The sequence below is a fragment of the Salmo salar genome, chromosome 04, assembly GCF_965601325.2.
Source record: "Salmo salar chromosome 04, fSalSal1, whole genome shotgun sequence".
In the NCBI taxonomy this organism is placed as follows: Eukaryota; Metazoa; Chordata; class Actinopteri; order Salmoniformes; family Salmonidae; genus Salmo; species Salmo salar.
Window position 1 is genome coordinate 53,316,369 of NC_138294.1, and position 23,076 is coordinate 53,339,444.

At 42.3% G+C, this 23,076-nt stretch overlaps 1 protein-coding gene across 1 annotated transcript in view; it reads left to right on the top strand.

The window, feature by feature from the left end:
- Positions 1-23,076, top strand: part of LOC106603292 (RNA-binding protein Musashi homolog 2) — a 179,809-nt gene that overhangs the window by 108,107 nt on the left and 48,626 nt on the right. Inside the window, exon 4 of the mRNA XM_082974557.1 lies at positions 7,245-7,359. Within this exon, the coding sequence (XP_082830683.1) occupies positions 7,245-7,359 (115 nt within the window). The remainder of the gene's footprint in view (positions 1-7,244; positions 7,360-23,076) is intronic.

Below are 23,076 nucleotides of genomic sequence, written 5' to 3' on the forward strand. Positions count from 1 at the left end.
CCGCCTTGATTCGGTCTTATGTAGCAAAATTTGAATTATGTTTTTTACATTGGATAAAAGCAGAGACACAGAGCTACAAAATGGTATATCATACACTGCATTTGAGGAACAATGGGAAAGTAATTCTGCTTTGAAAGTTGATAAGCTTTTGAGAAAATGGCCTTTGAATGTTTTGGCACTTACTGGAGAGCTCTTCTTTGTCTCCACCCATTCAGCATTGTTCACACCCTCTTAATTAGCTCCACCAATCTCTTTAAGGGTTGATCCGAGCATTCTGTCCTAACAGCAGTCAAGCACCCAAGCTAACTGGCTAACAGTTGTCGAAATTAACTATTAAAATGGACACTTGCATAGTGGAGTCTTTTGTTAACCTCTCTGGGCTAGGCGGGACGAATTCGTCCCACCTACGTAACAGCCACTTGAAGCCTGTGGCGCGATTTTCAAAACCTTAAAAATCCTATTACTTCAATTTCTCAAACATATGACTATTTTACAGCTATTTAAAGACAAGACTCTCGTTAATCTAACCACACTGTCCGATTTCAAAAAGGCTTTACAACGAAAGCAAAACATTAGATTATGTCAGCAGAGTACCAAGCCAGAAATAATCAGACACCCATTTTTCAAGCTAGCATATAATGTCACAAAAACCCAGAAGACCGCTAAATGCAGCACTAACCTTTGATGATCTTCATCAGATGACAACCCTAGGACATTATGTTATACAATACATGCATGTTTTGTTCAATCAAGTTCATATTTATATCAAAAAACAGCTTTTTACATTAGCATGTGACGTTCAGAACTAGCATACCCCCCGCAAACTTCCGGGGAATTCGCTAACATTTTACTAAAATACTCACGATAAACGTTCACAAAAAGCATAACAATTATTTTAAGAATTATAGATACAGACCTCCTCTATGCACTCGATATGTCCGATTTTAAAATAGCTTTTTGGTGAAAGCACATTTTGCAATATTCTAAGTACATAGCCCAGGCATCACGGGCTAGCTATTTAGACACCCGGCAAGTTTAGCACTCACCATAATCATATTTACTATTATAAAAGTTTGATTACCTTTTGTTGTCTTCATCAGAATGCACTCCCAGGACTGCTACTTCAATAACAAATGTTGGTTTGGTCCAAAATAATCCATCGTTATATCCGAATAGCGGCGTTTTGTTCGTGCGTTCCAGACACTATCCGAAATGGTAAAGAAGGGTCGCGCGCATGGCGCAATTCGTGACAAAAAAATTCAAAATATTCCATTACCGTACTTCGAAGCATGTCAACCGCTGTTTAAAATCAATTTTTATGCCATTTTTCTCGTAGAAAAGCGATAATATTCCGACCGGGAATCTCCTTTTCGGCAAACAGAGGAAAAAATCACAAAGACGGGGGCGGTCAGGTCACGCGCCTAAGCCCAGAGTCCCTTGATCGGCCACTTGAGAAAGGCGATAATGTGTTTCAGCCTGGGGCTGGGATGACGACATTCAGGTTTTTCCCGGGCTTTGAGCGCCTATGGACAACGTAGGAAGTGTCACGTTAGAGCAGAGATCCTTAGTAAAAGATAGAGATGGCAAAGAAGTTCCAGAAATGGTCAGACAGGCCACTTCCTGTAAAGGAATCTCTCAGGTTTTGACCTGCCATTTGAGTTCTGTTATACTCACAGACACCATTCAAACAGTTTTAGAAACTTTAGGGTGTTTTCTATTCATATGTAATAAGTATATGCATATTCTCGTTACTGGGTAGGAGTGGTAACCAGATTAAATCGGGTATGTTTTTTTATCCAGCCGTGTCAATACTGCCCCCTAGCCCTAACAGGTTAAGACATAGAGCTTGCTAGCTAGCTAAACAATGAACCATAATCACAACTCATGACGTTACTACCCTGCATGAATCTGCAGGTAGCTAACCAACCACGTTCAATGTTAGCTAGCTAACATTAGGCTATAACAAGCAAAGGAAATGGTTCTGAGATACGAATAATAAGATCATACACGTAACGTTAGCACACACACATTAGCCAGCCAGCTAACGTTAGCCAGCTAGCTAACAGTACACCTTAACTTGAAATGAAAAGACTTGAATGAAAAATGACTTGAATTAAAAAATTAGAAACGTGTAATATCTGAAAATGTAGCTCACTAGACTATCTTACCCATATACATCATGGTTGGATGCTTCTCCTTGTCTCGCATGCCATGGTTGCCCTTAATTTGAAGATGTAATCCAGAGACAGGTGTTTTCTCCATCTCCTTAGCTATCATACTCTAATTCCATTGATTTCAAAGCTCAGTCCTTGAGAAAGTGGAGCGCACACGTATGCAGTTCTACTAAGCAATATATATTTTTTAAAAGCCGCGTTAGACAGGATTACCTACACATACTAACCAGCTCAGACAGAAGTGTGCTATATGGCAGACCAATCCGAACTCATCTCTCAGCATGTCCAGCCCACTCATTATCTCAGCCAATCATGGCTAGTGGGAAGGTTGCTGTCGTTTTCTGTGGCTAAACCAACTAGGCTTGTAATTTAACAATGGTATTCGTATTTACAGATGGCATGCACGTTTGTTATTAAGGCACATGAAAGTTCACATGTTCCGGAAGTTATTTCTGGACAAAAAATATATTTTGATTTTTTTGTTTTAAAGATTACGTTCAAACGGCTCTCGTGTGAAGGAGTAACCCGCGATGCAAATTGCATCTGATTCTGTTGGTTAAAGTGTGATGTTTGCACTGAGTTATAAGTAATTTCACCCTTTAAACAACCTTTAGTGTAAATATTCAGCAGTCAAATGGCTGTGAGCTCATTTTTCTTAAGTGAATAATCCCATGGCCTGTGCCCACAGGCTTGACATCACTCAGCTGACTGACATTTTCACACCATTCACTGCTTTTTACTGTTCAGCTGGGAATTGGAAGGCTATAGTGGATGAATCACGCTGTTTCCCTTCTCCAGAGTGCTAGCCCTTTTAAGTAGACTGATATAATCCACTCTGTAGTGGAGTGAACGCTGCCGCAACGTAGCCCACCCCACGCCCACTCCACGGCACGCATCCCAGAGGACAGCATTGCTGCAGGCCTGATACAGGGCTGACACGCCCACACAGCTCCCTACAACACCCACAAGGTTAATGGGAATGAGAGATCTATTGAGAAGGTCACGACCGCTGGATAAATCCTGCCCTCTCAGTTTGGCAGAGTCAGCTGTGTTTCAGAGATGGTGATGCTTACTAATACGCCCTTATCTATCTAACTGGGCCGTCGTAGCAGCACCACTACAAGGAGAATCAAAGAGGCAATGCTTATGGCCTATAGATAGTGGCGGTATCTGTGTCTGTGCACGTGCGTGTGTGTGTGCGTGTGTGTGCGTGTGCGCGGCGCATGTGTGCGTGCGTGTTTGTGTGTGTGCGTGTGTGTGTGTTCAGGAGGGAAGAGGATGCTCTGAGGCTGCCTGATTGAGAGTCTCAGGTCTGAGTAGTGTTGTGAACTCTCCTCTTGGCCTGTCTATCCCCCACGTCTTTCTGTGTTGCCCTCACACACTAGCCGCCAAGCTCTCGGCTCATTTTTAACAGACGACAGGAGAGGAGAGGAGAGCTATTCCCCTGAATAACAAACCCACTCCAACCAGACCTGACTGACTCACAGCAGCCTGCCCGGGGATTCACTCCCCCCCAGCCCATGTGGTTGGTGGATGGCCCAGCTACCTGGATGTGACAGTGGGCTGTGAGGTGTGTATGGTGGGGGAGGGACTGGAGCTGCTGGGGAGAAGAGAGCGGTGTACCTGGCACTTCCTGTGCTTGTTCCTGAGCTCCTGTCCAGCTGAACACCACCCAGCCAGTCAGTCACCCACTGAACAGAAAGTGTGTGTAAGCGTGTGAGGGGTGTGTAGATGTTTGAGGTGCGTGTCTGTGCATGAGCCCCAGTCAGTGTGTAGGTGTGTGAGGTGGGTGTAGGTGTGTTAGCCCCAGTCAGTGGGTAGGTGTGTGAGGTGGGTGTAGGTGTGTGAGCCCCAGTCAGTGTGTAGGTGTGTGAGATGTGTGAGGTGGGTGTAGGTGTGTGAGCCCCAGTCAGTGTGTAGGTGTGTGAGATGTGTGAGGTGGGTGTAGGTGTGTGAGATGTGTGAGGTGGGTGTAGGTGTGTGAGATGTGTGAGGTGGGTGTAGGTGTGTGAGCCCCAGTCAGTGTGTAGGTGTGTGAGATGTGTGAGGTGGGTGTAGGTGTGTTAGCCCCAGTCAGTGTGTAGGTGTGTGAGATGTGTGAGGTGGGTGTAGGTGTGTGAGATGTGTGAGGTGGGTGTAGGTGTGTGAGCCCCAGTCAGTGTGTAGGTGTGTGAGATGTGTGAGGTGGGTGTAGGTGTGTGAGCCCCAGTCAGTGTGTAGGTGTGTGAGATGTGTGAGGTGGGTGTAGGTGTGTTAGCCCCAGTCAGTGTGTAGGTGTGTGAGATGTGTGAGGTGGGTGTAGGTGTGTGAGCCCCAGTCAGTGTGTAGGTGTGTGAGATGTGTGAGGTGGGTGTAGGTGTGTGAGCCCCAGTCAGTGTGTAGGTGTGTGAGATGTGTGAGGTGGGTGTAGGTGTGTGAGCCCCAGTCAGTGTGCAGAGACTTTTAATAGTCCTATTTGTCCCGCCTGGTTTCTCTCCACTCAGTATAGAGGTCATTCCCTGACAATTAGTCTGCTAGTGCACTCTCCTGCTCTGCTTCCCCTTCCTCCTCAACCCCTCCCACACCTTACAGGTATTTAAGCTCCCAATTGCTTTGATTGGAAAATGATGGCAGTCTGAAAATTGTCGCTCTCACAGGGTAGGAAGCGTAGAGACACAAATGGGGGTGAGAGAACAGAGCAGCGTCGCTAGCTAGGTGCTCTGTGACAGCTACAAAGTGCTTTGCAGCGAACGAAGGGACAGTGTGTTTCTATGGCCTCTGCTTTCTTTAATCGACTTGCCCTCCAACAGCCACAGATCTTAGTGGTCTTACACGGCAGCTTTTCCTCTGGAGATAGCGAGCCTTCACACTAACACAGCAAGCAGCCACCACTCCCATTTGTACACCACAACTATAAATCTAACACAGCAACCTTCACACTTAGGCACTGGCAACTTTTATTCTAACTCAGCAACTCACGCTCTATAATAACACTGTATAATACCAGGCTGTTTCTACAGTGGAGGATCAGTGAAGGAATGGTAATGTTTGCCTGGAGCTTGTCAGAGCAGAGCAGAGGTGCAGCCCTGGCCATTTGCATTTGTATGGATGCTGGGGTTTACCTGCACTGTGCAATGGTATCCAACCCCTTATATTGTGCAGTGGGCAGGATGACATGCGTGTGAATTTGAATAGCAGAGCGAGAGAGAGAGAGAGAGAGAGAGAGAGAGAGAGAGAGAGAGAGAGAGAGAGAGAGAGAGAGAGAGAGGCCCTGTTAAATCTGAGGCTGTGGGTTAGACACGAAGCCAGGAGGCAGACAGACAAACAGATGGACAGGCCTAGGGCCCAAGCAGGCAGTGGAGCAGACAGATTGTGCGGCGCGATGAACAGGCTCGGCCTACCAAAGAGAAGAGCAGGCGATAGACACACGGCACAGACACGCCAGCCCTGTCAGCCGAGCCAGTCACACAGACACACACTCCTGTATATTTCATAAAGCCCAGATAGATGTGTGGTTAATAGGATACGGCTGGAGATGACTTTCTCACTGGTGTGGATGAACCCCCCCCCCTTCCCTATCAGTCTGTCAGAGTGGAATGTTATTTCTGGTCTGATCAACCCCCCCCCACCACCACCACCACCACACACACCCCTCCTAGACAGGTCCTGCTCTGTTTACCCCAGCTGCTCCTCTCTGAAGGATGGATGAGATTGTGAAGCTTGTGAATTTGTGTGTGTGTACGTGTGTGTGTGTGTGTGTGAGACTTTGTGTGCGGATGTGTGTGTGCCCGTGCTTGGCATGTGTGGTCTCATGTTTGTATATGTCTATACAGATATATCTGTGTGCATGTTCTTTAGCGAGAACATTGATGTATTTCTCTCAGCGCTGTTGACATAGAGTACATGATTTATTTTTTGCATATACATGTTCATACAGGCTGCTGCTAGAGTATTTAGACCTGTCACATCTACCAGCTGATAAGCATTGTGTTGGAGGAGAATATGTTAGTCATAAGAGGGCAGAACTAAGTGTGTGTGAGAACAGAGAGTAAGATGGCAGGAGAGATAGAGAGGGGGGAGAGAGAGAGAAATAGCGCGCAAGAGAGAGACCCACAAAGAATTCACATTTTGATAAACTCCCATATCTATTAGGTGAAATACCGCAGTGTGCCATCACAGCAGCAGGATTTGTGACCTGTTGCCACAAGAAAAGGGCAACCAGTGAAGAAAAAACACCATTGTAAATATAACATATATTTATGTTTATTTATTTTCCCTTTTGTACTTGAACTATTTGCACATCATTACAACACTGTATATATACATAATATGACATTTGAAATGTCTTTATTTGTTTGGAACGTTTGTGAGTGTATTGTTTACTGTTCATTTTTTATTGTTTATTTCACTTTTGTTTATTATCTATTTCACTTGCTTTGGCAAGAGAGAGAGAGAGAGAGAACGGGCGCTCCAGGTGGAATGGGCTGGGTACTGTAGAGCAGGTGAACACACAGAGGCAGAAATGAGAATTTTACCAACCTGGCCTCAGCATTCACTCTACTGTCTCTCTGTCTCTCTCTAGGAAGACTAACAAGAATTTGAATAAAATGACAGAAAACAAAGGCATTCACTGAGATGAAGGGGGCTGTCTAAAGTGTTTGTGTGGAAGTCGTGGTGGGGGATTCTTTTTTCTCCATGTTCCTCAGTCAGTCTACTCCTGAATGATAAGAAGGTCTGCCAGGGTTAGAATAGATTTGAAGCTTCTCCACTAGCAGGTGACTGTGCCTCGGGGCAATAGAACGTGGCTACAGGAAGACATTTTAAGATAATCAGTGGAGACATCACGTTTGGAGGCTCTTCTACAACTATCCTGATGCGCCAGTAGTTTCAAAAGGCACTGGAATACTCTGGAGGATTGACCTTAGATTTTTTTCCCCAGACAAGCAAACGTTTAGCTTTTTAGAAAAAAGCAACATTATTGTTCTGTGAGCTAGTCCTAATGGAATCTGGATATGTCCTGCCCAGTCCCATTCTTCTCCCTCCATGGGGCCAGTAGGACTGATTTTTCATTTTTTTCCACTGTGTCCACAGGTAGAATGTAAGAAGGCCCAGCCCAAGGAGGTGATGTTCCCACCAGGCACGCGAGGGAGGGCCAGGGGTCTGCCCTACACCATGGACGCCTTCATGCTGGGGATGGGCATGCTGAGTGAGTATGGACCAACACTACTCCAGCACAGTCCAGCACACTACTCAGTCCCACACGGTAACACTCCCTAACACTCACTCTCCAACAATCGTGCAGGTCTCTGATTCATTGTTTTTTTTTTAGTAATAAAGGAGAACCAATGTGCTGTTGATATACAGTGCCTTCAGAAAGTATTCACACCCCTTGACTTTTTCCAAATGTTGTTGTTTTACTGCCTGAATTTAACATGGTTTAAATTGAGATTTTGATCACTGGCCGACACACAATACCCCAGAATGTCAAAGTGGAATTATGTTTTTTAATTTTTTTACAAATTCATTAAAAATAAAAAGCTTACATTTCTTCAGTCAATAAGTATTGCCTTTGTTATGGCAAGCCTTAATAAGTTCAGGAGTAAAAAGTTGCTTAAGTCAAATAATAAGTTGCATGGACTCGCTCTGTGTGCAATAACAGTCATTCAAAAATCATGTTAAAAACTATCTAATTTCTGCACTCCACACACACACAGTACAATTATCTGTAAGGTCCCTCAGTCTGAGCAGTGAATTTCAAATACAGATTCAACCACAAAGACCAGGGAGGTTTTCCAATGCATCGCAAAGAAGGGCACCTATTAGTAACTGGGTAAAAATTTAAAAATGTAGATGTGGCAAAGTAATTCACTTTTTCTCCGGAATACAAAGTGTTATGTTTGGGGAAAATCCAACACAACACATTACTGAGTACCACTCTCCACATTTTCAAGCATAGTGGTGTCTGCATCATGTTATGGGTATGCTTGTCATCGTTAAGGACTGGGGAGTTTTTCAGGATAAAAAAGAAATGGAATGTAGGTAAGCACAGGCTAAATCCTAGGGGAAAACCTGGTTTAGTCTGCTTTCCACCAGACACTGGGAGATGAATTCACCTTTCAGCAGAACAATAACCTCAAACACAAGGCCAAATATACACTGAAGTTGCTTACCAAGAAGACAGTGAATGTTCCTGAGTGGCCGAGTTACAGTTTTGACTTAAATCAACTTGAAAATCTATGGCAAGACCTGAAAATTATTGTCTAGCAATGATCAACAACCAATTTGATAGGACTTAAATATTTTTTTTAAGAATAATGGGTAAATGTTGCACAATCCAGGTGTGGAAAGCTCTTAGAGACTTACCCAGAAAGACTCACAGCTGTAATCGCTGCCAAAGGTGCTTCTACAAAGTATTAAGGGGGTGTGAATACTTATGTAAATGTTATATTTCTTTATTTCATTTTCAATACATTTGCAAAAATGTATTGAGTCTAACTAATGTCTCGTGAGATAGAGGAAAATGTACTCAGATTAACTGAGCTCCACATTGAGCTCATCTAAGGTGTGCCGTTTTCGTGTCCACAAGTGGTCTATTTTCCTGGCGCTGATGAGTCCCGGGTGGTCCTGGGCGTAGGGAACAGGGCACCACATTACCGGGATAAATGGAGAGGAAAATTGAGGTGATGTCATATTATGGATTCATCACTCCGTCTGTGTGACCCCAGCAGTGGGTAATGACAGGGACACAGAGGGGTGTCATGGAGGGCCCTCATCTGTAGGCAGCCAGCTGTAGCTGTACCTCTTCTCTCCTTTCCTCTTCTCTCCTTCATCATCATTCAGCTCCCCATCTCTCTCTTTCCTCACTTCTCTGTCTCAGGGCGAGGGGTTGCTAAGGGCATGACACTGATATCAGACTGATTTTGCCGATGGTTTATGGTAAAAGTGGCGGTAACACCCGTAAGTGGTTCTGTCAGCACTGTCTAAGTAGTTCCCAGTCCAGATTTTGTCAGTTTGAACTATTTAACAAGCACAGTGAACTTTTCGGAACTTATTACGGATCAATGCGTCACTATGGATGAGGGGAAAAAACAGTCTGCTCCGGAGGGAGAAGTGGGGCAGAGGAGGCGGCGGAGTGCTCATGTGAGAATATTAACTGTCAACTTATTTGGAGACACTCTTATCTAAATGAAATTGGAAAAGGCAGGACAGCGAAACATTCCTTTGTGTAATTTGCATTTGGAAAAAAACCAGAGCCAGACTCATTATTTAAGGAACTGTAAGGTTCTTATAAGCCAAATATCATTAAAACTTGCCCCTAGTTCCTTTGTTTACTGCACCTAATCTAGCCATTTATCTTTATTGTGGTGTGCCCGATGTATGTTTGCTGAAATTAATACAGATTTGAGCCTGGGCTTAGTATGGGTGTACCAGATGGATAATTGATTTTGAAGTGAATCAGAACTGTTGAGCCATAAAATAGGTACATTAGCATGCATATTAATAACGCAAATAACAGGGCCTGGAAACAGCCACCGGGCCAGATCCAATGACAGACTTTATTTACTGAGATGGCGGGCGGCAGAGACGCTAGGTTCAACACAGCAACACGGCAGAGTAATGAGTTCCCTTCTTCTCCTCTCCTCCTCCTTCTCTTCTCCGCCCTCTTTTTGTCTTCTGTCTTCTCCGCTCAGACTCAGATCCCTGTAGTGTACATGCTCGCACCCCTACCTCTGTTAACAATGACATGTTGCATATACACACATGCAGGCTGCTGATTGGGGTGTCTGAATATGTGTCCTGTTTAAAGTAACTGTCCACTGTTTCCAGATTTCTATGAAATATTACCTATATGACTTATGAGTGAAATATGAGTGAAATTGTTTTCCTTCCAAAAAATGGTAATTAACTATGTTAAAAAAGCAGCTTTTCTGTGTTAAAATGGTGTGGGCGTACCTCAACAATATAATGGTGTGGGTGTACCCCAACAACAGAATGGTGAGGGTGTACCCCAACAACAGAATGGTGTGGGTGTACCCCAACAACAGAATGGTGTGGGCGTACCCCAACAACAGAATGGTGTGGGCTTACCCCAACAACAGAATGGTGTGGGTGTACCCCAACAACAGAATGGTGTGGGCGTACCCCAACAACAGAATGGTGTGGGCGTACCCCAACAACAGAATGGTGTGGGTGTACCCCAACAACAGAATGGTGTGGGCGTACCCCAACAACAGTTGGTGTGGGCTTACCCCAACAACAGAATGGTGTGGGCGTACCCCAACAACAGAATGGTGTGGGCGTACCCCAACAACAGAATGGTGTGGGCGTACCGCAACAACAGAATGGTGTGGGCGTACCCCAACAACAGAATGGTGTGGGCGTACCCCAACAACAGAATGGTGTGGGCGTACCCCAACAACAGAATGGTGTGGGCGTACCCCAACAACAGAATGGTGTGGGCTTACCCTAACAACAGAATGGTGTGGGCTTACCCCAACAACAGAATGGTGTGGGCTTACCCCAACAACAGAATGGTGTGGGCTTACCCCAACAACAGAATGGTGTGGGCTTACCCCAACAACAGAATGGTGTGGGCGTACCCCAACAACAGAATGGTGTGGGCGTATACCAGTCATAAAAAATATTATTCTATTATTAATATTAATATTTTGTAAATGGTCTGTTAGAGATACAAGTTTAAGGTGAGATTTTTTGTGTTTTTTCTCCCATTTATGCCACAATACAAGTATATGTCAACTCGAAGAACATTATTTGGGTATGAGTTAATAGAATATTAACTTTTAAAAGTGATATTTTCACTGGACAGTTACTTTAATGTGTGTGTCAGAGTGTGGAGATGAGTGGGTGTGTGAGAGAGTACGTGTGAGGAAAGTTTACATTTTTTCCGTCTATGAGCAAATGACTGCGGTTGCTCTGTATGCCCCTGATGTGCTGTAGCCTTCCCTCCATGTCCTGAGGCAGCGGCCCATGTGTCAACAGAGCGCCACAGAACAGTATTCACGCCATGCCCTTTAAATACCAGCCCCTGACCCCCCCCACTCCCTGCCATGTAGATGTGCCTCATTTAACTCTCTGCTGGGACAGTCAGCACATACTACCTAGTGAACTGCAGCAGGAGGCCCAGGGCAAACACACACACAAATACACTCACACACACACACACACACACAGCAAGGCCGGTGCCAGAACGAATCAGTTGGATGGGCATTTGATTTCCATAGGGGGGCCAGTTGTTTCACGGGACCTCCTATGTGTGGACGTGCACCATTTTTTTTTAACAGTACGCACAAATAATCATTTGGTTGTGGTCAGTACAAAAGGTCAGTACAAAATCATCACAAAAGCAATAATGGCATTATAATGATTATACTGAACAAAAATATAAACGCAACATGTAAAGTGCTGCATGTTTCATGAGGTGAAATAAAAGATCCCAGAACATTTCCAATACGCACAAAAAGCTTATTTCTCTCACATTTTGTGCACAGATTAGCTTACATCCCTGTGAATATTTCTCCTTTGCCAAGATAATTCATCCACCTGATAAGTGTGGCATATCAAGAAGCTGATTAAACAGCATGATCATTACACAGGTGCAACTAGGTGACAATATTGGTGACAATATTACCGCCACATGGGCAGTCATGAGTCATGACTGTGGTAAAATTCCATGTGACCGCTGAGTCACAGTAATCTCCTTTTATGTACTCTAGACATGCTTTGGTATTACCAAACTTGAAAACTACCATCAGGTCCTAATGGCCTGGTACTCAGGGCTCTATTGTCCCTCTTTAGAGCCACCACAAAAAACTTGAATTAAAATGATGATTGTGCCATTATACAATGCATAGCCTAACACATATTACATTACGCATGGTAGAAAAACATAAAACAAAACTGATTTAAGATGTCTTTGGTACATAATTGGTCTAGCCTATACTCCAGAATTAAACAAATTAAAGTAAATTGCTTTTGTGTGGACTGTATTATTATGCAGATTGATGGACTGGTTACCTTATGCTACGCTCCAAAATGTCTATCCATGAGTCTGGGAGAGAATGTATAGCCCTAGGCGATGCTGTTGGTTCATTGATTGTGCAGGGCAGCTTACAGTTAGCCTACAATTAGTACATTTGTATTTGATTTTGAATAGCCTAGTAATAGGGCATTGTTTATGTTTCCATAATTAATTGGGTGACACATTACCTTCAGCTATACAGAATCTCACCATGTTTTTCCATCCCCTCTCCTTTATTCCTTTCTCGACCACGCTGACATCTGTTAACAGTTTAGAGAAATATGTTTTGTTGCGAAAACATGTTACTATTGATGTTCCTGAACAGATTTCACTTGATTTCCCAAATGAAGCCCTGGGTAGCTGCAAGAACAAGGTTGGAGAGCCCATGGCATACAGAGTACGGACGGAATATCACCTGTCGGGCAGCGAGAGCATGCTCCTCAAACTGTGGTTGATGCTTGGAGTGAATTAAGTGTTCTTAAATGTATTTCTCAGCTGCTCATATTAAGCACATGCTAAAACCGAAGTAGCTTACAAAGTAGACATGAGGGAAACCGTGGCCTCCATTTGCTATTTGAATGCATACAGATGGCATGTATTTTTCCCCCTGCCCATTTGATAATGGGCCATTCTAAAACAAAACAAATGTTATATGTTGGTAAAGAAAATATTAAATTGAGAATAGTCTGATTGGTGAAAATATCATCACTTGATGAGAGAACAGCTGTGCAGCCTGAGGCGAGGAACAGAGCACAAGGTTTTTTTGCTACTTTCTCAAATCGTCAATAGCCTATAGTCACATCATGCAGCCCATATATGTGTTGATTCCTAAGACATTCTAAGGTTTGTAACATTCACAACTAAAGTTGACAAATAACTCTAAATCTAGCACATAGGACCTATGATCACTTTTACGCTCAACATAGCCACTTTATATGTGCACTCGCTCTGTAATGGGAAAAATGTCCTTTTTATTTTATTCTGCTACATTCAATTATATTCTTCCTACTATAAAATCAAATAAAAATAATGGCACAGGACTTACACTACATGACCAAAAGTATGTGGACACCTGCTCGTCCAAAATCTCATTCCAAAATTGTTGCGGGGACTTGCTTGATATTGGGCGATTAGGCCTGGCTTGCTGTCGGCGTTCCAATTCATCGAGAAGGTGTTCGATGGGGATGAGGTCAGGGCTCTGTGCAGGCCAGTCAAGTTCTTCAACACCGATCTCGACAAACCATTTCTGTATGGACCTCGCTTTGTGCACGGGAGCATTGTCATGCTGAAACAGGAAAGGGCCTTACCCAAACTGTTGCACAAAGTTGGAAGCACAGAATCATGTAGAATGTCATTGTAGGCTGTAGGGTTAAGATTTTCCTTCACTGGAACTGTGGGCCTAGCCTGAACCATAAAAAACAGCACCAGACCATTATTCCTCCTCCACTAAACTTTACAGTTGGCACTATGCATTCGGGCAGGTAGCGTTCTCCAGGCATCCGCCAAACTCAGATTCGTCTGTCGGACTGCCAGATGGTGAAGCGTGATTCATCACTCTAGAGAACACGTTTCCACTGCTCCAGAGTCCGGCGAGCTTTACACCACTCCAGCCGACACTTGGCATTGTGCATAGTGATCTTAGGCTTATGTGCGGCTGCTAGGCCATGGAAACCCATTTCATCCATTTTATTATTATTTGACCCTGCTGGTCATCTATGAACATTTGAACATCTTGGCCATGTTCTGTTATAATCTCCACCCGGCACAGCCAGAAGAGGACTGGCCACCCCTCATAGCCTGGTTCCTCACTAGGTTTCTTCCTAGGTTCTGGCCTTTCTAGGGAGTTTTTCCTAGCCACCGTGCTTCTATACCTGCATTGCTTGCTGTTTGGGGTTTTAGGTTGGGTTTCTGTACAGCACTTTGAGATTTCAGCTGATGTAAGAAGGGCTTTATAAATAATATTGATTTAATTTCATGAAACTACCGACGAACAGTTCTTGTGCTGATGTTGCTTCCAGAGGCAGGTTGGAACTCTGTAGTGAGTGTTGCAACCATGGACTGATGCCTTAAGAAGGAAATAAATTCCACAAATGTACTTTTAACAAGGCACACCTGTTAATTGAAATGCATGCCAGGTGACTACCTCATGAAGATAGTTGAGAGAATGCCAAGCGTGTGCAAAGCCGTCATCAAGGCAAAGGGTGGCTACTTTGAAGATCTCAAATATAACATATATTTTGATTTGTTTAACACTTTTTTGGTTACTACATGATTCCATATGTGTTATTTCATAGTTTTGATGTCTTCACTATTATTCTACAATGTAGAAAATAGTAAAAATAAAGAAAAACCTTTGAATGAGCAGGTGTGTCCGAACTTTTGACTGGTGCTGTATATGTGAAATTAGTTTAGGTATTTTTTAGGTTCAATTTCGAGGCAATTATCGGGGTTATTATCAACTTGGCACGGCACCTTCAACTATCGGGAGAAGGAGGGGAGCAGGCCCTACGTTCGTGAGAAGCAGGGGCAATGAAGGAAAACCATAAAAAATGACATGTCCTCTTAACCTCTATGGGCTAGGTGGGACGTCACTGTCCCACTCTATTCAACAGCCAGTGGAACAGCGTGGCGCAAAATACAAAAACCTAAAAAATGCTATAATTTCCATCTAACCACATTGTCCGATTTCAAAAAGGCTTTACAGCGAAAGCAAAACATTAGATTATGTTAGGAGAGTACATAGCCCAAAATAATCACACAGCCATTTTCCAAGCAAGCATATATGTCACAGAAACCCAAAACACAGCTAAATGAAGCACTAACCTTTGATGATCTTCATCAGATGACACTCCTAGGACATTATGTTATAAAATACATGCATGTTTTGTTCAATCAAGTTCATATTTGTATCAAAAAACAGCTTTTTACATTGGCGTGTGATGTTCAGAAAATGTATCCCCACCGAAAACTTCTGGTGAATTTACTAAATTACTCATCATAAACGTTTACAAAATACATAACAATTATTTTAAGAATTATAGATACAGAACTCCTTTATGCAATCGCTATGTCAGATTTTAAAATTGCTTTTCGGCGAAAGCACATTTTGCAATATTCTGAGTACATAGCTCAGCCATCACGGCTAGTTATTTTGACACCCGCCAACTTCGGGGCACACTAAACTCAGAATTAGTATTAGAAAAATTGTATTACCTTTGCTGATCTTGAATGCACTCCCAGGACTGCTACTTCCACAAGAAATGTTGTTTTTGTTCCAAATAATCCATAGTTATGTCCAAATACCTCCGTTTTGTTCGTGCGTTCAGGTCACTATCCAAAGGGTAACGCGCGGGCACATTTCAAGACAAAGAAATTCAAAATGTTCCATTACCGTACTTAGAAGCATGTCAAATGCTGTTTAAAATCAATTTTTATGGTATTTTTCTCGTAAAATAGTGATAATATTCCAACCAGACAATAGTGTATTCATTCAAAGAGGAAAATAAAAAACTGTGAGGTCTCGTGAACGCGCATATCCAATCTCTTAGTTACCAGGCAGACCACTAACAAACTGAGCTCCTATTATCTGCCCAGAGACAGAAGACGCCTCAATCCACTTTCTGAAGGCTTTAGAGAGCCAATGGTAGCCTTAGAAAGTGCTACGTAACCCCAGAGATACTGTAGTTTTGATAGAGAACCAAAAGAAGAACTACAGATTCTCAGACAGGCCACTTCCTGCTTGGAATTTTCTCAGGTCTTTGCCTGCCATATGAGTTCTGTTATACTCACAGACACCATTCAAACAGTTTTAGAAACTTCAGAGTGTTTTCTATCAAAATCTACTAATAATATGCATATTCTCGTTTCTGGTTAAGAGTAGTAACCAGTTTAAATCGGGTACATTTTTTTATCCGGCCGTGAAAATACTGCCCCCTAGCCCAGACAGGTTTAAAACTGGTTATAACACCAGTTCTGTTTGTGATATTAAGATGTTAACAAAGACAGTGTGTTTTATAGACTGATTTAGGAAAAGTCAAGGATGGAGGGGGACATGACTTTAAAAATGGCAGAGTAATATTTGTTTAAATGAATGAACAGTCCAAATGACTGCTTTAGCGGTTCTAGTGTGGGTTTTATAGTAAAGACATGTAATTTAACTGTAAAAATGTATGACCTTTTAATGTGGCATGAACACAACCTGTCATGATGTTTTCATCTGATTGTCAAACAAATCACTTTAAAAGTAGGTTACCTTTGCACGTTCGTCCAAAATAGCATTTGAGCGAGCGAAACAGCGCCCCTCTGTCTTACTACATGTAGCCCATGTATCTGATGCTGTCTGGCAAAAAAGAGAAAGACATGCCATATTCTTTTTGTCCAGACAGCATCAGATACATGGGCTACACTTACTGAGACAGAGGGGCGCTGTTTCGCTCGCTCAAATACTTTATCTGAGATTGATGCATCTTTCCGTCGGCTCGCGTCTTGGTCAAATAAATTGTCAGTGGTGTAAACTAATTAAGCAAAAATACTTTAGAGTACTACTTAAGTATTTTTGGGGGTATCTGTACTTTACTTTACTATTTTTATTTTGGGCAACATTTACCTTTACTTCACTACATTCCTAAAGAAATGTACTTCTTACTCCAAACATTTTCCCTGACACCCAAAAGAACTCGTTACATTTTGACAGGAAAATGGTCCAATTCACACACTTATCAAGAGAACATCCCTGGTCTTCCCTACTGCCTCTGATCTGGTGGACTCACTAAACACAAATGCTTCGTTTGTAAATGATGTGTGAGTGTTGGCGCATGCCCCTGGCTATCCATAAATAAAAAAAACGAGTAAATTGTCCTGTCTGGTTTGCTTAATATAAGGAATTTGAAATGATTTATACTTTTACTTTTGATACTTAAGTACATTTTAGCAATTACATTTACTTTTGATACTTAAGTATATTTAAAACCAAATACTTTTAGACTTTACTCAAGTAGTATTTTACTGGGTGACTTTCACTTTTACTTGAGTAATTTTCTGTTAAGGTATCTTTACTTTTACTCAAGTAATACAAATGTAAGTAAGACAATTGAGTACTTTTTCCACCCCTGTAAATTATCAATATTTAAATATTTTATTTGGACGGGCAAGGAGGTACGGTAGGGCGGGCCAGGCCCCCTAAGGCCTGCCCATAATGCCTGCCCTGACACACAGGCTGAAATATTCCCACTGAATTCCATGTGGTTTGTTCAATCACAGTTTAGGTGATGGTATTTTTCTACATTTAAGGGCCAAATAGAGATAATGATGCCATCACTTCCCATGATATCACATCATTGCCAAATTCACAATGATCCACCTCTGACGCTTCTCTTTGTGTTCAGTGATTTGTTTTCTCATCAGTCCCTAAGCTGGTCTAGCCTCTCATATTTCGTTCTTGCAGGTCAGGTCTCCCCTCATCGCCTCTCAGTCAGAAGCATCTTCTCACTTGTTCAGGATTAAATTGAGCTTTGTCATGGGCAGCAAAAGGCTGATTGGATATTTATTACCCAGACATACATGTTTCTTTGCCCTGGAAGTGGAGAGCTGTCCTCTGTCTCTGTCACAACACCCCTGGTCTGGTCTGGGGTGATGCTGAGAATTGACAAGGCTTAGCTGGGGAAAGCCAATTTAAAGTGTCCGGTGACTATACTCTATCCTATTTCTGCAGAAAGTTAGTTGCAGCGTAAACTCACTAGAGAGAGCAAAGCTGTTTGACATAATGGAGACTTTCACAGGGGAACAGCGAAGTAGTTTATCAAGTTAGTACTCTGTGATAACCTTAACACAAGGCTATCATGGTGTGTGTTCTCTATAAAACAAAGATATCAGAGTGGATTCTAGTGATTTGCTTCTGGCTAGAGGGAATCCCTTTTTACTGGCTAATTTAGACAAAGCTTTGGCTGGAGATGATAACAGCTTTTTATGACAACAGATAAAGGCTTTGAAATAGCCTCGCTTTAAAAGGAACAGTATGTTTGCGATGATCAAACTGATCTTCCTTGATCTGTCATTCGATCAAACTCAGTCACTTACTTGTTCACACACTCAAATGTGTCAATATACAGAGGGATACACACACATGCACACAAACACACACAAACACAGACACACACTCAGCTCTCACACACATCCCGAACACACACTCTGTTTCTCAATATGTTCCCACAGCTGCTGCTGTTTGAAAGCTGTCCAGATAATTAACTTGTGGACTGGTGGTTGTAATGAGCGTCCTGACAGCAGAGGAACAATAAATAAACTTAGTCTTGTTGGCCCGACGGGTCTGCTTCAGCTTTACTCAGGCCCCTTACACTTACTCACTCACTCACTCACACACTCACACACTCACTCACTCACACACTCACTCACTCACACACTCACACACTCACACACTCACTCACTCACTCACTCACTCACTCACTCACTCACTCACTCACTCACTCACTCACTCACTCACTCACTCACTCACTCACACACACACACACACACACACACACACACACACACATAGACACACGCTCTTATCCATCCTCCATATGGCTGGCATTGATACTGTGTGTGTTTGTGTTCAAATCAAATCAAATTGCATTTGTCACATGTGCCGAATAAAACAGGTGTAGACCTTACAGTGAAAGGCTTACTTACAAGCCCTTATCCAACAATGTAGTTTAAAAAATACCTAAATAAATAAGAATAAGAAATAAAAGTAACAAATAATTAAAGAGCAGCAGTAAAATAACAATAGCGAGGCTGTATACAGGGGGTACTGGTACAGAGTCAATGTGCGGGGGCACCGGTTAGTCGAGGTAATTGAGGTAATATGTACATGTAGGTAGAGTTGTGTGCATGTGTGTGTGTGTGCATCTCTATACAGTATACTGAGATCTGGCCTACTTTCCCCTGTGTTTCCTGGTATGTTTCAACTGGTAACTGTTCAGCTGACATATTGCTAATTAGGGCCGGCCCCGACCCCCCCAAAAAATGGTCAACCGATAGTTGTCTGTTCTTTCAACCAATCGATTGGTCATCATTTTTAAACGTGTATTTTTTCGATATATAGACACCCTATGTTTGAATAAAATCAACTATATGTAGGCTACTGAACTTGTCTGATGCTTTAAAAAATGAAGACACAAAAATGACTAAAGAGGGAGCCAGAGATCAATATAGCCTAAACAGAAGAAAGAAACCTGTTCCCGACCCTCCGACTGCCCGCTGCTGCTGGTCCACTCCTGAAGTTGCCGGCTACACTAGGGGTTGGCAACCTTTTCCATTTGGAGTGCCAAGTTATCGTACCATTTCTACTGATCTGCGTGCCAGTTATGATTTTCATGTGCACATTTTCGTGGAACAGTTTCATTTAATTTATATTAAAGTCTTCATGTCTCAAAATCAATGTAACGTGGTTAATCAAAAATCTATCTAAATGAAAATGATACAAATCAAAAAATGACTTCTATTGCCATTGCCAATATGTAAAAATAGCCTACATAAACCAACAAATAAAAACATTGCAGCCTGCAGGCAGAAAATGTCCTGATAAAAATAAATATCCTATAAATCACATTGGCTACGCATGGTCTGTCTGAAAATAACTTGAAACATTGCATCGGATATTAACTTGGTCCAGCCTGATCATGCTAGCTAACTTGCAACATTGTTTAAGCTTCGGACAGACAGACACAGCTGTAGACTATTTGAGCAAGGGATTGTAAGTAATCAGGTAGGCCTATTTTTATGTTTCCACTGGACATTCTTTTCCCCCTTTCATGTTGTGGTTATCGAAAGGGAGAGAGCTGGAAAGATTTTTAAATAGGCTACATTGAGGAACTATTGGCACATTTTGTCATGTGTGCTCCCTCTCCGGCCTCTAGGTCAACAGGCTGCTCGTTATGTCACACACCTGTCACCATCGTTACGCGCATCTGAGCATAATGACACTCACCTGGACTCCATTACCTCCTTGATTATCTGCCCTTTATATGTCACTCCCTTTGGTTCCTTCCCCAGGTGTCATTGTTTCTGTACCTGTGTCATGTCTGTGCATTGTTTGTGTTTATTATTTTGTATTGTATTGTGTATATTTATTAAAACACTCCCTGAACTTGCTTCCCGACTCTCAACGCGCATCGTTACATATTTATAGGCCTACATGTGACTGCTAGGTCACAGTAATCTCCTTTTTATATACTCTAGACATGCTTTGGTACTACCCAACTTGCTAGCTACCATCAGGTCCTAATGGCCTGGTACCCAGACTCATGGATAGAAACCTTTGCGTGCAGGCCAAGTAGCCTAGGACTACTTCTATGCGTAATCAGGTGCGTGTCCTTTCTCAAGATTGTCTTTTGTTTGGAGCGCTCCTGTCAATGAATTAATTGACAACTCATAAGTGGAATGAAATAAACCAGAACTTTTTTTCTCACAAGTGAATGTCAACGGTAAGACTGTAATAATAATATATTGAATGCATTAACAGAAATTACCGTAACCAAACAAACATTGTAGATTAGAAATTATGGGAATTAACAGTAAATGTACTACTGGTGATACTGGTGGGCCATCCCTGCGGCCTCTTCAGTGGATTAGTCCACCGAGACAGGTGTGAATCAGACAGGTGTGAATCCGACAGGTGTGAATCAGACAGGTGTCTCGTGTGCCATAAATCTTTTTATATACAGTACCAGTCAAAAGTTTGGACACACCTACTCATTCAAGGGTTTTCTTAATTTTTTACTATTTTCTACATTGTAGAATAATACTGAAGACACCAAAACTATGAAATAACACATATGGAATCATGTAGTAACCAAAAAAGTGTTAAATAAATCAAAATATATTTTCTATTTGAGATTCGTCAAAGTAGCCACCCTTTGCCTTGATGATAGCTTTGCACACTCTTGGCTTCTCTCAACCAGCTTCATGAGGAATTATTTTCCAACAGTCTTGAAGGAGTTCCCAAATATGCTGAGCACTTGTTGGCTGCTTTTCCTTCACTCTGCGGCCCAACTCGTCCACAAACCATCTCATTTGGGTTGAAGTTGGGTGATTGTGGAGGCCAGGTCATCTGATGCAGCACTTCATTACTCTCTTTCTTGGTCAAATCGGCCTTTACACAGCCTGGAGGTGTGTTTTGGTTCATTGTCCTGTAGAAAAACCAATGATAGTCCCACTAAGCGCAAACCAGATGGGATGGTGTATTGCTGCAGGATGCTGTGGTAGCCATGCTGGTTAACTTCTATGGGCTACGTGGGCGTCCCACCTGCGGGACACAGCCAGTGAAATATCAGGGCGGCAAATTCAAAACAAGAAAATGTCATAATTCAAATTTCTCAAACATACGACTATTTTACACCATTTTAAAGATACACCTCTCCTTAATCCAACCACATTGTCCGATTTCAAAAAGGCTTTACGGCGAAAGCATAAAGTTAGATTATGTTAGGACAGTGCCAACACAAGAAGAAACACACAGCCAATTTCCTAGCAGGAGTGGGGTCACAAAAACCAGAAATACAGCTAAAATTAAGCACTAACCTTTGACGATCTTCATCAGATGACACTCCTAGGACTCAATGTTACACAATACATGTATGTTTTGTTCGATAAAGTTCATATTTATATCCCAAAAAAACATTTTACATTGGCACGTGATGTTCAGAAAATATTTTGCCTCCAAAACTGCCGGTGAATCAGCACAACAATTTACAAAAATACTCATCATAAACGTTGATAAAATATTAAGCTGTTATTCAAAGAATTATAGATAAGCATCTCCTTAATGCAACCGCTGTGACAGATTTCGAAAAAGCGTCACGGGGAAAGTACACTTTGCAGTAATCTGAGTACGGCGCTCAGAAAAATACATCAGGCAATACAGATACCCGCCATTTTGGAGTCATCTAAAATCGTAAATAGCATTATAAATATTCACTTACCTTTGATGATCTTCATCAGAAGGCACTTCCAGGAATCCCAGGTCCACAATAAATGTTGTTTTGTTCGATAAAGTCCATAATTTATGTCCAAATACCTCCTTGTTGTTTGCGCATTCAGTAAGCTACTCCAAATGAAGGAAGCGCGGCGAAAATTTCACGCCGAAAAGTAAAAAAAAGTTATATTTACGTTCGTAGAAACATGTCAAACGTTGTATATCATCAATCTTTAGGGCCTTTTTAACATAAAACTTCAATAATATTCCAACCGGACGATTCCAATGTCTTGAAAAACGTTATGGAACACAGCTACCTTATCACATGAAAGCGCACAACTGATCTCATGTCATTTCTGAGTCACCAACTTCCCGGCCTTCTTGTTCGCTCTCTGTTCACTGCAAAAGCCTGGAACAAGGTTCTAAAGACTGTTGACAGCTAGTGGAAGCCTTAGGAAGTGCAAAATGAACCCTAAGTCACTGTGTGTTAGATAGGCAATGACTTGAAAAGACTACAAGCATCAGATTTCCCACTTCCTCGTTGGATTTTTCTTTTATCCTCACAGACATCATTCAAACAGTTTTAGAAACTTCAGAGTGTTTTCTATCCAAATCTACTAATAATATGCAAATATTTGACTCTGGGCCCGAGTATTAGGCAGTTTACTCTGGGCACGCTTTTCATCCGAAATCGAAAATACTGCCCCCTATACCTTAAAAGGTTAAGTGTGCCTTGAATTCTAAATAAATCACCGACAGTGCCACTAGCAAAGCACCATCACACCTCCTCCTCCTTGCTTCATGGTGGGAACCACACATGCAGAGATCATCCGTTCACCTACTCTGCGTCTCACAAAGACACAGTGGGTGGAACCAAAAATCTCAAATTTGGACTAATCAGACCAAAGGACAGA